General features: G+C 38.2%; 1 protein-coding gene across 4 annotated transcripts in view; it reads left to right on the top strand.

The window, feature by feature from the left end:
- The window catches only part of rftn1b (raftlin, lipid raft linker 1b), a 132,846-nt gene that overhangs the window by 43,039 nt on the left and 76,523 nt on the right, over window positions 1–13,284 (top strand). For 2 of the 4 annotated variants that reach the window (XM_079894392.1, XM_079894394.1), the window contains exon 3: window positions 11,665–11,842. In XM_079894392.1, coding sequence (XP_079750518.1) covers window positions 11,665–11,842 — 178 coding nt within the window. Of the gene's footprint in view, window positions 1–11,661; window positions 11,843–13,284 lie in introns of all 4 variants that reach the window. The other 2 variants (XM_079894393.1, XM_079894391.1) reach the window with 1 other exon arrangement.

Genomic DNA, 13,284 nt, shown 5'->3' with positions numbered 1-13,284 from the left:
CGTACTTTAGAGTGAACGGTCCTCAGAAGATTAGTCAGTCTGAGAGCGAGAGAAGAGCATTGGTGCAGGTATTACAGGTGTCGCTGTGACCTGAGCTGAATCCTTTCTGGATAGCAGTGTTGTTAATGTTAACTAAAACTAACTGTTTTTGGTCATTGAAATAAAGCAGAAATAAAATGTGAGGATTGTCTATTAAAGTCATTCTGTAGTCAATAATTTTATCCCTTACAACTCATCTTTGATCACCAAAATGACATATTTAAAAGTTTTTTCCTTGAAAAAAATGTCTTCATGCCTTAAAATAGCTTGACTGTAACTCGACACCCTTGCCTCATTTAGTATACGCGGTTCTATGAATATGCAAATGAGCCCCGCCTCCACTCACTCCCTCAGCTCAGAGATCCACTGGTTGACGATCACACGTTGATCTGATTGGTTACAAGGTAGTTTGTGACGTCAGAAACACCAGCGATTTCAAAGCGTGTTTTTGAGACTGTCTTTGGTTCACTGCAGTTTTAAGGAGGAAATACTCAGCAATGCTGTCGACTTATGAATTTACACATGGTTTGTCTTCAAGCGTATTAAAAACACCACATAGACACATAAACAACATTAAAAGCTGGATTTTCACCACTTTAACATCAAAGGCCCTATTTTAACGATCTAAGCGCATGGTCTGAAGCGCAGGGCGCAAGTTCACTTCGAAGGCGAATCCGAATCCACTTTTGCTAGTTTAACAATGGGAAAAATGGTCGGCGCTCCCGGCGCATGGTCTAAAAGGGTTGTCCCTATTCTCATAATGAGTAATGGGTGTGTTTTGGGATTTACGTGCGTTAAACCAATCAGAGTCTCATCTCCCATTCCCTTTAAATGCCAGTTGCGCTCGTGCCATGGCAGATTCGCTAATTACATGACGGAACTTGATAGTGGAAAGACTGAACGTCTCCAGAGTGCAAACGGATCTGCTCGTGCGCGAGGTAAAAGTGCGCAAGCAGAACATATACGGGACAAGCCGGATTCCACCATATCTTTATGTACACAATAATAATCTTTTACATTGTAATCCTTTTATTTGAAATATTTGGCATGTCTGTGTGCTGCCATGCATCCCTGTGTGTTTAATAAGCAGAGTGTACGCGTGTTGTGGAGCCGCCTATAGGTGCACATTACTAACACGCTCTTTAAATAACAAAGAAAATATTGCGCCATTGACTTTAGACCAGGTTTCAGTTGGTCAATGGCGCTGTTGCCTCTAAATAGCAACGCGCCAAAACACACCTCGTTCTCAGACCAGCATGCCCATGGGCGCGCAAATGGGCGCAAATGCATTTGCTATTTAAACAACGTGGCGCAGGACGTGAAAATGAAAACTGCGTTGGACTGAAACTAGCAAAAAACACTTGCGTTGCATAAGATAGGGCCCCAAGTGTAAATAGCCCGCCAACAAGGCGGAGGCTATTTACAGTAACCCCGCCCACCGCTGTCTGATTGAGCCAGACAAAATTACAAAAGAAACCTGTCTGATAACAGGATCAGTGTGTGGGGAATAAGGTGGGTTGTGTTAGCTTTGATGTGACTGACCTGAGATCAAATCCACCGTTTTCTGAACTCATTCTTGTCCCTTGCATATCAGCTTAAAGAGGCATTTGTTTTAAATAAAAGTGTACAAAATGTTAGAAAAGTGGAAATAAGGCATCTAAACGGGTATTTAATAGTGGGAATAAATTATTTAAAGTCCCCCAGTGGTGAAAACCAAGCTTTTAATGTTGTTTATATGTCTATGTGGTGTTTTTAACTTGCTGAAACGCCTCCATTGTAGTCTTGAGTTTCTTCCGGGAACGGACAATGTTCCTCATTTAAATAATTCATGCGCAGAATAAAGGGGCGGGGCCTGATTGAGTTAGTTAGTAGCGTGTTAAACTGGCGGTTATGGTAAGGGGCGGGACATTTCCCAAACACACTCGAAGCGCTCGACCAATCACAACACACTGCTCCAGCCGACCAATCAGAGCACAGTGTGCTTTTCAGAAGGAGGGGCTTCATAGAGACAGGAACTAAACAGAGCGTTACTGACAGACTGGGAAGAGAGGAGCCGCAACAATGGAGAATATGAGGAGAATAATCAACATTCAAGCAGGAAAACCTGTTTAGACCCCATAAACAAATCAAAACTATGAAAAAGGGAATATCAGGCCCTCTTTAAATTGTTTAAAACTGTTGTTGAAGGAAAGAAGCAGGTCAATGGATCAATGGAAGGGTTCTAGATAGGAGAGGAATGAAGGGGAGGGATGATGGGAGGAGAGAGATTTGGGAACGGCTCCACAGCCACAGCTTGATTCTCTCACAAAGGGTCATTAGTGAAGTAATTAACGCGCGCCGCGGTGCCCTGGGGCTCGTGTGCCGACTGTGAGCAATGACTACTAATGACATAAAGCAGTCTTCCACGGAGCAAAGCCTCAAGAAATACTTCCACACACGACACTGCAAAATAATCCTGTTTCATTAGAGACACAGACAAACATATTTCACAGATGCCTCACGTTATTTATGGCGTTTATCTCACCGGATCTTTCCAGTTGATTAAAACTAAGGTATTATGTCGTTAATAGTCATGAGATAAGAACTGCCTAACGTTCTGTAAAAACATTAGCAGCTCCTTCCCACAGATCTTTATTCCAAACCTCATGCAAACCGGATTGAACCGCGTTTTCCCAGCGGCAGACCGCTAACCAAGCCATTTCTGCCGGTTCATTCGTTCCATTCTCGATTCTTTTTAATGCACTGGCTCGTGAACGTTCAGGGCTCGGAGACCGCAAGTACAACTCCTGTCGCTTTAAATGGGGAAACATCAAATTCTCCAAAGCTGGCATCAAGATTGGCTCGTTTTTTATTTAGAAGGCGGGGCTTATTCCGCCATTGTGTGCGTTACACTTTCTCCAAATTTCTCCACTTTCTTCCCGCAGGAACACACTCCCTCATCCGGACCGAGTGGCAGAACTCTGCATGACTGGATTTAATGGGGGAAACTGCGAAAACACGAGTAAAACCAACGATTATCAGTTTAAACTAAAGGTTGGACTCAATATAGTGTTCCTTACAACTTACCAAAGATCCAGTGATCATGGATATTGACATGCATATTGACATACAATCGTGTTTCCTGACATTTATATGAGCCTGATTTCGACGCCGGGGAAATACATAAAGCACATTTGCCCGTGAACGCTTTATATAAATACTAGGGGTTTAACAATATATAGTGTCACAATATATCGCAATACAAAAATGCAACATGCATCGTGAATAGTGACAATATGTATCATGGAAGGTTCACCCAAAATAAAAATGACTGTGTGAGAAAAAATTCAACTTTTCAGAGTTTTAGTGACTACATTAAACTACTATACAGTATATATTGTTGAATATAATGTATAATAATGCAATGGGGGAATATTTGTGGGTCCTGATAATACCGAATGTCTGATGTTACCAGTAAAAGTGGCCTACGTTATAAATATATCTAGAGTGCAAGCATATTCGTCTACAATAATTCTGTATTTTCAGCTTCAGAATCATGAATATTGTTATTCTGGTGTCTCTATTGTCCTGCGTTGGGTTTCCAGCACCAAGTCTAAGCTTATTCATTTACACACACAATGTAACACCAAATTTACCATTTTAATCAACAGTACATTTTTTGTTAACCTTTTATCATATGTCTTGGAGTATCGCAATAATATCGTACCGTGAGTTCAGTTTCGTGATATGTATCGAATCGTGACATGAGGGAATCGTTACACCCCTAATAAATACAGTATAGGTAGGTCTAATCTGGGGGATCAATGTTATATATATCATATCGTCCAGCGCTAAAACTTTTATAGTTTTTTGTCAGTTTTTATTTAAAAACGTCCAATTATGCAGAAAATACGATGGTAAATATTTAATTGATACAATATATAACAATACAATATATAGGGTGTGATTTTACCCCGTAATTCAGCATATCGACACAAAATGAAAACTGCAAATCCAGCTTTCTCTGCCTGGATCCAGTTGTTTCTGTGAATCACAGCGATTCATTTGCTTCTCTGTTCTGTAGCTTTCAGGAGTCTGTAAAAATATTTGACAAGAAATCTAAGGTATATTTTTATACAGTCGATCTCAAAGCTCTTTCCCGTTTTAGATGTGTTTTGTGTGTTTTTCACGCTGGAAACTGAATGCTGTCGCTCAGCGTTTTTGCCACTCGGTGTGTGTGAGACCGGCCGACAGTGACGTCACACACATAACCCCTCTATATGAGTTGTATATCTTTATATATCTAAAGTCTTTGGTGGAAACACACACGTCTGTGTGACACTAAGGCAGATTCTTGTGTGCCTGAAAGCGATGCTCATAAGGCCTGGAAGAACCAGAAAAGAGCAATCCTTTCACAAAAATCCTGCTCGAAAACACAAGCTCGTATGTATTCCTGAGTAATCATTCACTCTTGGATGGGTCGTGTATTAGAGTTAATGTAAAAATAATTACATTTCTTATTAATAGTCTCTGCGGCGTCGGCCACAGTCTGCTGCTGTAATTGAGTTTTTGTGTCTAATGTCTTTGGGCAAGGGTTACCATTATTACTCTTACCATTATTAATCACAGGAAATAAACTTTTACAGTGGCACACAGCTACAGATGTGGAGTTTCGTAAGCAAACGGATATTATTAAACCTGCTAAATGTCACATTTGCCCTCCACACTTTGCTATTTGCAAATAATTGATATAATAATTCTTCCAGATACAAATGTTGACATTAATGAATATTACCCAAGGCTGAGACAAAAATCACAGACGAACATGTTATTGCTCAAACATGTTTTTCATCAACTTTGTTTCTCCTTCAGACCTAAAAGTTAGACAATTAGGCTTACAACAATTTTCTGGTTCTTCCAGGCCTTATGAGCATCGCTTTCAGGCACACAAGAATCTGCCTTAGTGTCAGACAGACGTGTGTGTTTCCACCAAAGACTTTAAAAGATATACAACTCATATAGAGGGGTTATGTGTGTGACGTCACCGCCGGCCGGTCACACACACCGAGTGGCAGAAACACTGAGCGACAGCATTCAGTTTCCAGCGTGAAAACCACACAAAACACATCTAAAACGGGAAAGAGCTTTGAGATCGACTGTATAACTAGATTTGACAAGAAATCTGAGGTATATATTTACAGACTCCTGAAAGCTACAGAACAGAGAAGCAAATGGATCGCTGTGATTCACAGAAACCACTGGATCCAGGCAGAGAAAGCTGGATTTGCAGTTTTCATTTTGTGTCGATATGCTGAATTATGGGGTAAAATCACACCCTATATATTGTTATATTGTATTGACAACTCATCTATTAAATATTTACCATCGTATATTCTGAATAATTGGATGTTTTTAAAGAAACACTGGCACAAAAAAGTTAAGGCTGGATGATATGATGATATATAACACTGATATAAGTGATCACCCAGATTTAGACCTATATTGTATTTATATAAAGCGTTTACAGGCAAATTAGCTTTATGTATTTCCCCGGCGTCGAAATCAGGCTCATATAAATGTCAGGAAACACGATTCCTGCTGCATGTCGATATCCATGATCACTGGATCTTTGGGAAGTTGTAAGGAACACTATATCGAGTCCAACCTTTAGTTTAAACTGATAATCGTTTGTTTTACTGGCATTTTCACAGTTTCTCCTATTAAATCCAGTCACACAGCAGCTCTTCTGCCACTCGGTCCGGAGGCAGTGTGTTCCTGCGGGAAAGTGACGTCAATGCATTCCCTCTATAGTTATAGAATGAATGCAATTTTAATTGCAAAAGAAGATATATCCATGCACCAATGCTACATTTTTCGAAATGTCATGACAAGTATTCATTACTTCAATGAGCTCATTGCGTCTGCATTAAATTATTACATTGTTTAAATTCATACATTTTTAGCTAACTGTGATTTGTATATGTACATTTCTGAAATACATAACTTAGACAGTCACATCTGATAACAGATCACTCTAAATTGTAATGTGGACTCGTACATTTTCTGTAAAGCTGCTTGTAAAAAGCGCTATACAAATAAATGTGAATTGAATATACAGTATGTGAGGCTATCTGAGAGGCTTGTGCATTTGCTCTCCATTTCTTCTCATTAGTGTCTAGGAGAAACTATTGGCTCTTTTAAGATTTGTCTTTCCTGTAGGATGAGCGACAGGATCACGTTATCAAAAGCTGATCTGAACAAGACTTTTCTGTATTGGCTGCCACAGACTTCGCCGTTTAGGGAGTGATCAAGGCCAACTCAAGCAACATCCCAATGTGTGTCTGTTGTGATCAAATTTGATGCTTATTTTTTTGTGTACAAGACATAAGTGCACATTTACATTGATGCATTTGGCAGACGCTTTTATCCAAAGCGACTTGCATTGCATTAAACATTTACATCTTATCAGTTCTTGCTTTCCCTGGGAATCGAACCCATGACCTTGACGTTGCAAGCATCAACGCTCTTCTGTTTGAGCTACAGGAAAGCATATAGGAGGAGACGGCGAAGAGAGTGAATAACATTGAATGTGACAGGGCAAACCCAGCATGCATCTGCCTCTGTTTACACACACAAAGCAAAAAATCAAATCAAACATACCAGGATTAATTATACTTAACCAGATCCGACCGTGCATGTACGGTTTTGCAGGCTTTTGTATCTATGGACTATTTTCTCATCATTCGTTTTATCTCACAGCTTGTGGAGAATATGATTGAGCAATCCAGGGTTATTTTTAGCTGGCCAATGATTTGCCTGAAGCGCCCTTTGTTTTTGTGTGTGTGTGTGTGTGTGTGTGTGTGTTATTTAACAATAGAACTTTGGAATTACGCCTGAGAAAAGAAGAACATCACGTGGCCACAATCACTTTTTTGTCTCCTCTTTGTGTTTTGTACCTACAGCCAGAGAGCAAAATTAACACTCGCAAAGTGCCAAACGAGAGTGAAATTTATAATGCAATAAAATACCACTGTTTAATAGATGACTTTTATGTAGAACATTCCTTCCATCAAGCCACCAACACTAAAGTATAGACAAGTACTTAAAATCCCCCTGTAGTCAATCATTTTATCCCTTAAAACTCATCATTGATCACCAAAATTACATATTTAAACGTTTTTTCCTTTTTTCATGCCTTAAAATATCTTGAATGTAACTCGACACCCTTGCCTCATTTAGTATGCGCGGTGCTATGAATATGCAAATGAGCCCCGCCTCCACTCACTCACTCAGCTCAGAGATCCACTGGTTGACGATCACACGTTGATCTGATTGGTTACAAGGTAGTTTGTGACGTCAGAAACACCAGCGATTTCAAAGCGTGTTTTTGAGACTGTCTTTGGTTCACTGCAGTTTTAAGGAGGAAATACTCAGCAATGCTGTCGACTTATGGATTTACACATGGTTTGACTTAAAGCACATTAAAAACACCATATAGACATATAAACAACATTAAAAACTGGATTTTTTTTACCACTGGATTTTAAAATTCCACGGCTGGTAAATGTTCCTAAGTCTCCCGGCATTAGCAGATGGTGCAAAAAAGCTACTTTTAGTCTGTATCTACATAAATATTGCTCAATTTGCAAGGGACCGTGATAAATCTGCAAGCATGACTGGATCTGAAACTGTTCTCTGGGAATATATTGTTTGTTTGGTAGGGAGGCGTTTTTAGCTGAGCAACATGTACTTTCCAAAACTGCTGTCGAGTCACACATATCTGTCTTTGTCTCGCTATAAATAGATTTATTCTAACTTTAAAAAGCAGAACAAGTGTCTAGAGCTCTAAAAGACTTCCTGTTCATCTTTAGGTTGAGTTCAGCATTCACGTCAGCTCTTCTTCCAGTAAACCGCACACATGTGACATACAGTTTATGGGAAGCACCGTTGACCGTTCGACTGGGTTTATTTTTGGATCACACTCACTCCGGGCAACAGTTTGGGTGGGTTTATATGAGCGCGTGAGCAGACAGACACACTCTGAGTGTTTGTCTCTCTGGGACAGTTGTGCAAAGCCCTGCATCCAACCGGCTGTGTTTGCATAACAACTTACTAACTTTCTTACAGAATGCATTTAGCATGCATCATCACAATGCATATCATATTTTGAGTAAATTGCAGCTGATATCACAATTATTTTCTTCCTCAGTAATTCTATATTGTTTTCCAGAACAAATACCATTAACACTTTATGTATAATGCATTATAAAGGTATTCATAATGTACATTATAATGCATTATATCTATTCATAAATCATTGTAAACAAATTTAAAATGCATTATAATATTTGCAGATTTCTTGTTACATCATGTGTTTTAATGAATAGATAATATTATCATATAACTGTGGTTACAATTATTCATGAGATCATTATAAGGTGCATAACAAAGGCATAATTAATGCATTAAAATACTTTATACTGTATATAAAGGCTTCAAATATAGTGTTACCCAAAATACTGGAACATTCTTAACATATATTTGCATGATTAGCTAAATTACAAGATATAACGTTTTCTGAGAAAAAAATATAAAAATCAAGTGACTGAAATGTATGCTTAAATCAAGAAAATGAAATAATAAAATAAAATAAAATGTATTTTTAATAAAATAAAAATGCCAATAAATTTATTTTCTTATGGCATAGTACAATCTCACTTAATTTTTATATATAAAAAAAAAAACTTAATATTTGACATTATTTTGCTTCTAAGGGAATCTTGATTTGAGATTTAGATATTTGTACTGGAAAACGACAAAAATACTGAATACGAAAATCATGTGGACACAGAAATAGAAGGTCAAGCGTAAATTGCATTGCATTGTTCTGCTATTTGGCAAATCTCATAGATAATCTGGGTATTTCATGCATGCTAAAAAAAATGTCACGTACCGTTTACAGGATGCATACTGAGTTTAGTCAATTCAAAAGCATAACAAATGTCATTCAAACATGTAAACAAGGCTCATTATAGAATTAATTCTCAAATGTTCTTTTCAAAATGTGCGCTATAATGTCACCAGTTTTAAACCGTATGCTATGTACCTCTAAACTGCACACTAACAACGCATTGTCCACTCAATGACACCGGTGTGTGTGTGTGTGTGTGTTCACAGACGTCTTGCTCTCTCATTAGCATATGACCGTCTGGATTGCGTTGAGAGACAGATCTGATGTGTTGTTGCACAGCTGGGTGATTCTGACACTTTCTGTCTGCTATGTTGCATGTCCTCTCTCCCTCTCTCTTTTCCCATTATGCCCAGACAAGACTTAGATTAAAATGGGGGAAAAAAATGTTCCTCCCACTCTGAAGCGTGTGGTCAGTAACACCCAGCGTATCTCATTACAGCCAGAGCGGGGCGTGACTGGGCTGTCAGATACAGCAAAGCTCTTGTGTAAAAGACTCTCATCTCACGTCCAGATAAACAATCACATTTAATTGGATTTTTCACCAGGCCCATTAAATCATAGACGAGGTTAGTCAGGCACCAGTTGCTAACGCGACCCCGTCTTCATTCTCTCTTACATCGCAAACAAACTAGCTAATCCTCCCGGAGAAAAGTGCATAGAAAACCAACAAACTGTGTTTGACAAAAAATACAAACTAAGGGTTATAGCCTATTAAATATTCATGATTTAGTGGCAATGATTTTAATGTTGATTTATAAAGTGATGCACATCTTTAAATCATGTCAGAGCTGTTGGCTCACACTGGACTCGGGTTCAGTCTGACATGACCTATACTTTCCTGTCTATTACTGTCTACTGTCCAATAAAAATATAATAAAAATAATATTTTTTAAAAATAAGCCTCTACTTGCCATTTTTATATATCACATTTTTAATTTTATTTGAAAAACAATTTAAAATAATAATAAAAAATAAATAAACAAGAACATAATATAAATATATTATTGAAATAAAAATATTAAAAAAAATGTTTTATATATACAATTTTACATTTTAAATTTATTTTAAAAAATTATATAAAATAATAATTTAAAAAAAAAAAAAAAAAAAAAAATTTTTTTTAATTGTTTTATATATCAATTTTTCATTTTTAATAATAATAAAAAATAATAAAAATAAATAAAATGTTTTGTTTTAAAAATCCTAGAAGCCTCTGGCATTTTTCATGTTTAAATGTTTCGAAAATATACACATATACAATAAAAAATAACATTACTTACAGAAGCCTCTGCTTGGCATTTTTCTTATATTTAAATGTTTTGAAAATATTATAAAATAATTTATACTCATGCATACTGAAAATTAAATATTCTTCCTTTTTCGATGGACTTTTCTTCTGTATTGAGACGTGTATCTGAGTGAAACGGTTTGTGTAATGAAACCAACAATGTATCTTGTCTTTAGGGAATTAATTGGATCGTAGGAAGTTGGGATCTGAATGCCAGTTTGCAGACAGTTGTGTGCATGCATAAATCACTTATAATAAACAGCAGCAATATGTCAAAAAAAAAGAAAGAAGAAGAAGAATTGTAAATTTTGATTTCCAGCCGATTTAAAATATTCCTTCCTGTGCTTGTCAAAAATTCTGTTATATAAAAAGAAGGATTTATCATCCGACCGCTGTGTGTGTGAGTGTGATCTGCTGTTCTCACCCGTGTGTGTCCTCCGGGATCTAAATGCCAGTTTGCAGACAGTTGTGTGCACGGATAAATAACATAATAAACACTGTAATAATCTGTAGAAAAAGAGAGAGAGAGAGAGAGAGAGAGAGAGAGAGAGAGAGAGAGATTTTTAAATATTCCTTCTTGTAATTGGCAACGACTGTTTGGCTAAAATTTTGTTATTTATGTTATTTAAAGGGGTGGTTGATTCTGATTTGAATTTTCTAACTTTAGTTAGTGTGTAATGTTGCTGTTTGATCATAAACAACATCTGCAAAGTTACAACGCTCAAAGTTCAAAGCAAAGGGAGATATTTACTTTTAAAGAAATCGCTTTTTAAGGACTACAACAAACGGCTGGTAGAGACTACACCACATTCCTCCCGGGTTAGTGACATCACCAACCCTAGAATTTACATAAACCCCGCCCCCTGAACACGATTTATAGATTATTAAGACAGAATATGCTAATCAATGACTAGAAGATAACTCCACATCAGCTTCATAAATTCATCAACTAACCATTCAGAAATGTCCTGTTGCTTCTACATGTTGTCACTTCTTCTTGAGTCTCTCCATCTTTGTCTGACTCCGGTTTGAACATAAAAGGCTAAAAGTTTTTGAAATTTTCAGTGCATGTGTGTGTGAGGTAAAAGAACACGAGCTCTTGAAGCTCCGCCCACTGTGCCGGGAGCAGCAGCTCATTTGCATTTAAAGGAACACACACAAAACAGTGCGTTTTTGCTCACCCTCAAAAAGTGACAATTTTAACATGCGATATAAAAATATCTGTGGGGTATTTTGAGCTAAAACTTCACACACACACTCTGGGGACATCAGAGACTTATTTTACATCTTGTGAAAAGGCTATTATACCACCGCTTTAAGGACTTCTCATCAGAACGCTGTGTGAGTGTGTGATGTGCTGTTCTCACGCGTGTGTGTCCTCCAGCAGATGGGACGTCGACGCTGTGTGTGTCCTCGGTGAGGGAGCTGCCGTCTCAGCTTCAGGATCTCTACCAGCAGGGCTTCGTTCTGAGCGCTGTGCACCCGTTCGTTCACCCGTGTGGACCCGAGCCCGCCAGCATCCAGCGCCAGCTCTACCGGGCCGTGCTCATCAGAGTCTCCGACAGGTGGGGTCACAACACACACACACACACACACACACATGACGGGAACATGAAATCCACAGGTGCTGCTGACATTTATTATAGGGGTCAATTCTGTCAGGACCACTATCGTCAAATACGATTAACAATTAGCATATAGTTTGGATTGGCGGTATGGTTCTGTTCTGGGCAAAGACTAGTCTAGCATGGATAAGAGTAGCAATAACCCCCCTTAGGGTAAACAGAACAGAACCAACATGAATGTATGCAGATATCATTAATTCAAGATTTTAAAGTACAACATAACTGAGAATTTATTCTGATTCAAAGGGGAATCAGAAGGCCAAATCCTGACTGAGACCGGAGGAGCTGGGGAGGGAGGAGGGTCATTCGCTCCTGAGAAACACGATAGCCGCTGATAATCCTGAAGGAGCTTATACATGTATACAGTGATAGGCGTCGTATTCCTATAGGTAGACGTGGATCAGCTGAGAGTCACTGATGCGAGCTCGACTAACGTGACCTGCCAGAACTGACGCTACGCTTGATATCCCACTTTTTTTTGCCTCAAATCCTCTATAATTTTCCTCAAGATTTCTATCACCAAAAACATCATAATTTAGTGCCACCCTCTATCTGACACTTCTACAGGCTGCTTGCTACTTTACATTTAAAGTCCCCCTGTTGTCAATAATTTTATCCCTTAAAACTCATCATTGATCACTAAAAAGACAAATTTAAACGTTTTTCCTTGAGAAAAAATTCTTCATGCCTTAAAATATCTTGAATGTAACTCGACACCCTTGCCTCATTTAGTATGCGCGGTTCTATGAATATGCAAATGAGCCCCGCCTCCACTCACTCACTCAGCTCAGAGATCCACTGGTTGACGATCACACGTTGATCTGATTGGTTACAAGGTAGTTTGTGACGTCAGAAACACCAGCGATTTCAAAGCGTGTGTTTGAGACTGTCTTTGGTTCACTGCAGTTTTAAGGAGGAAATACTCAGCAATGCTGTCGACTTATGAATTTACACATGGTTTGTCTTAAAGCGTATTAAAAACACCATATAGACATATAAACAATATTAAAAGCTGGATTTTCACCACAGGGGGACTTTAAAACTTCTTAGGGTCCAATAGATTTGGTGCTGCCACGTCCATTGAAATTTGAAAATTGAAATTGCGAATTGAAATGGAAACGCGTCAATTTCGCAAAAACTCCCATTTATCACAAAAAAGTTTTCCGCTCGCATGAGGGGGTTTTTCAGGCAATTCGAAAAAGAAATATTTCACAAAACTGCAATGGAAACTGCATTTACAGTCACCTGACGTAGATGACGTGGTGTGTTTGGACAGAATACGAGACTGAGATCTTTATTAAATTCATAAAAGACAAAAGAATTACAGGAATAATGGATTCTAAACCTCAAATAAATGCCACAATCAAGAGCTCGAAGCAGAA

Source organism: Squalius cephalus (genome assembly GCF_949319135.1).
Source record: "Squalius cephalus genome assembly, chromosome: 15".
NCBI lineage: Eukaryota > Metazoa > Chordata > Actinopteri > Cypriniformes > Leuciscidae > Squalius > Squalius cephalus.
This window is presented reverse-complemented; position numbering and strand designations above follow the sequence as displayed.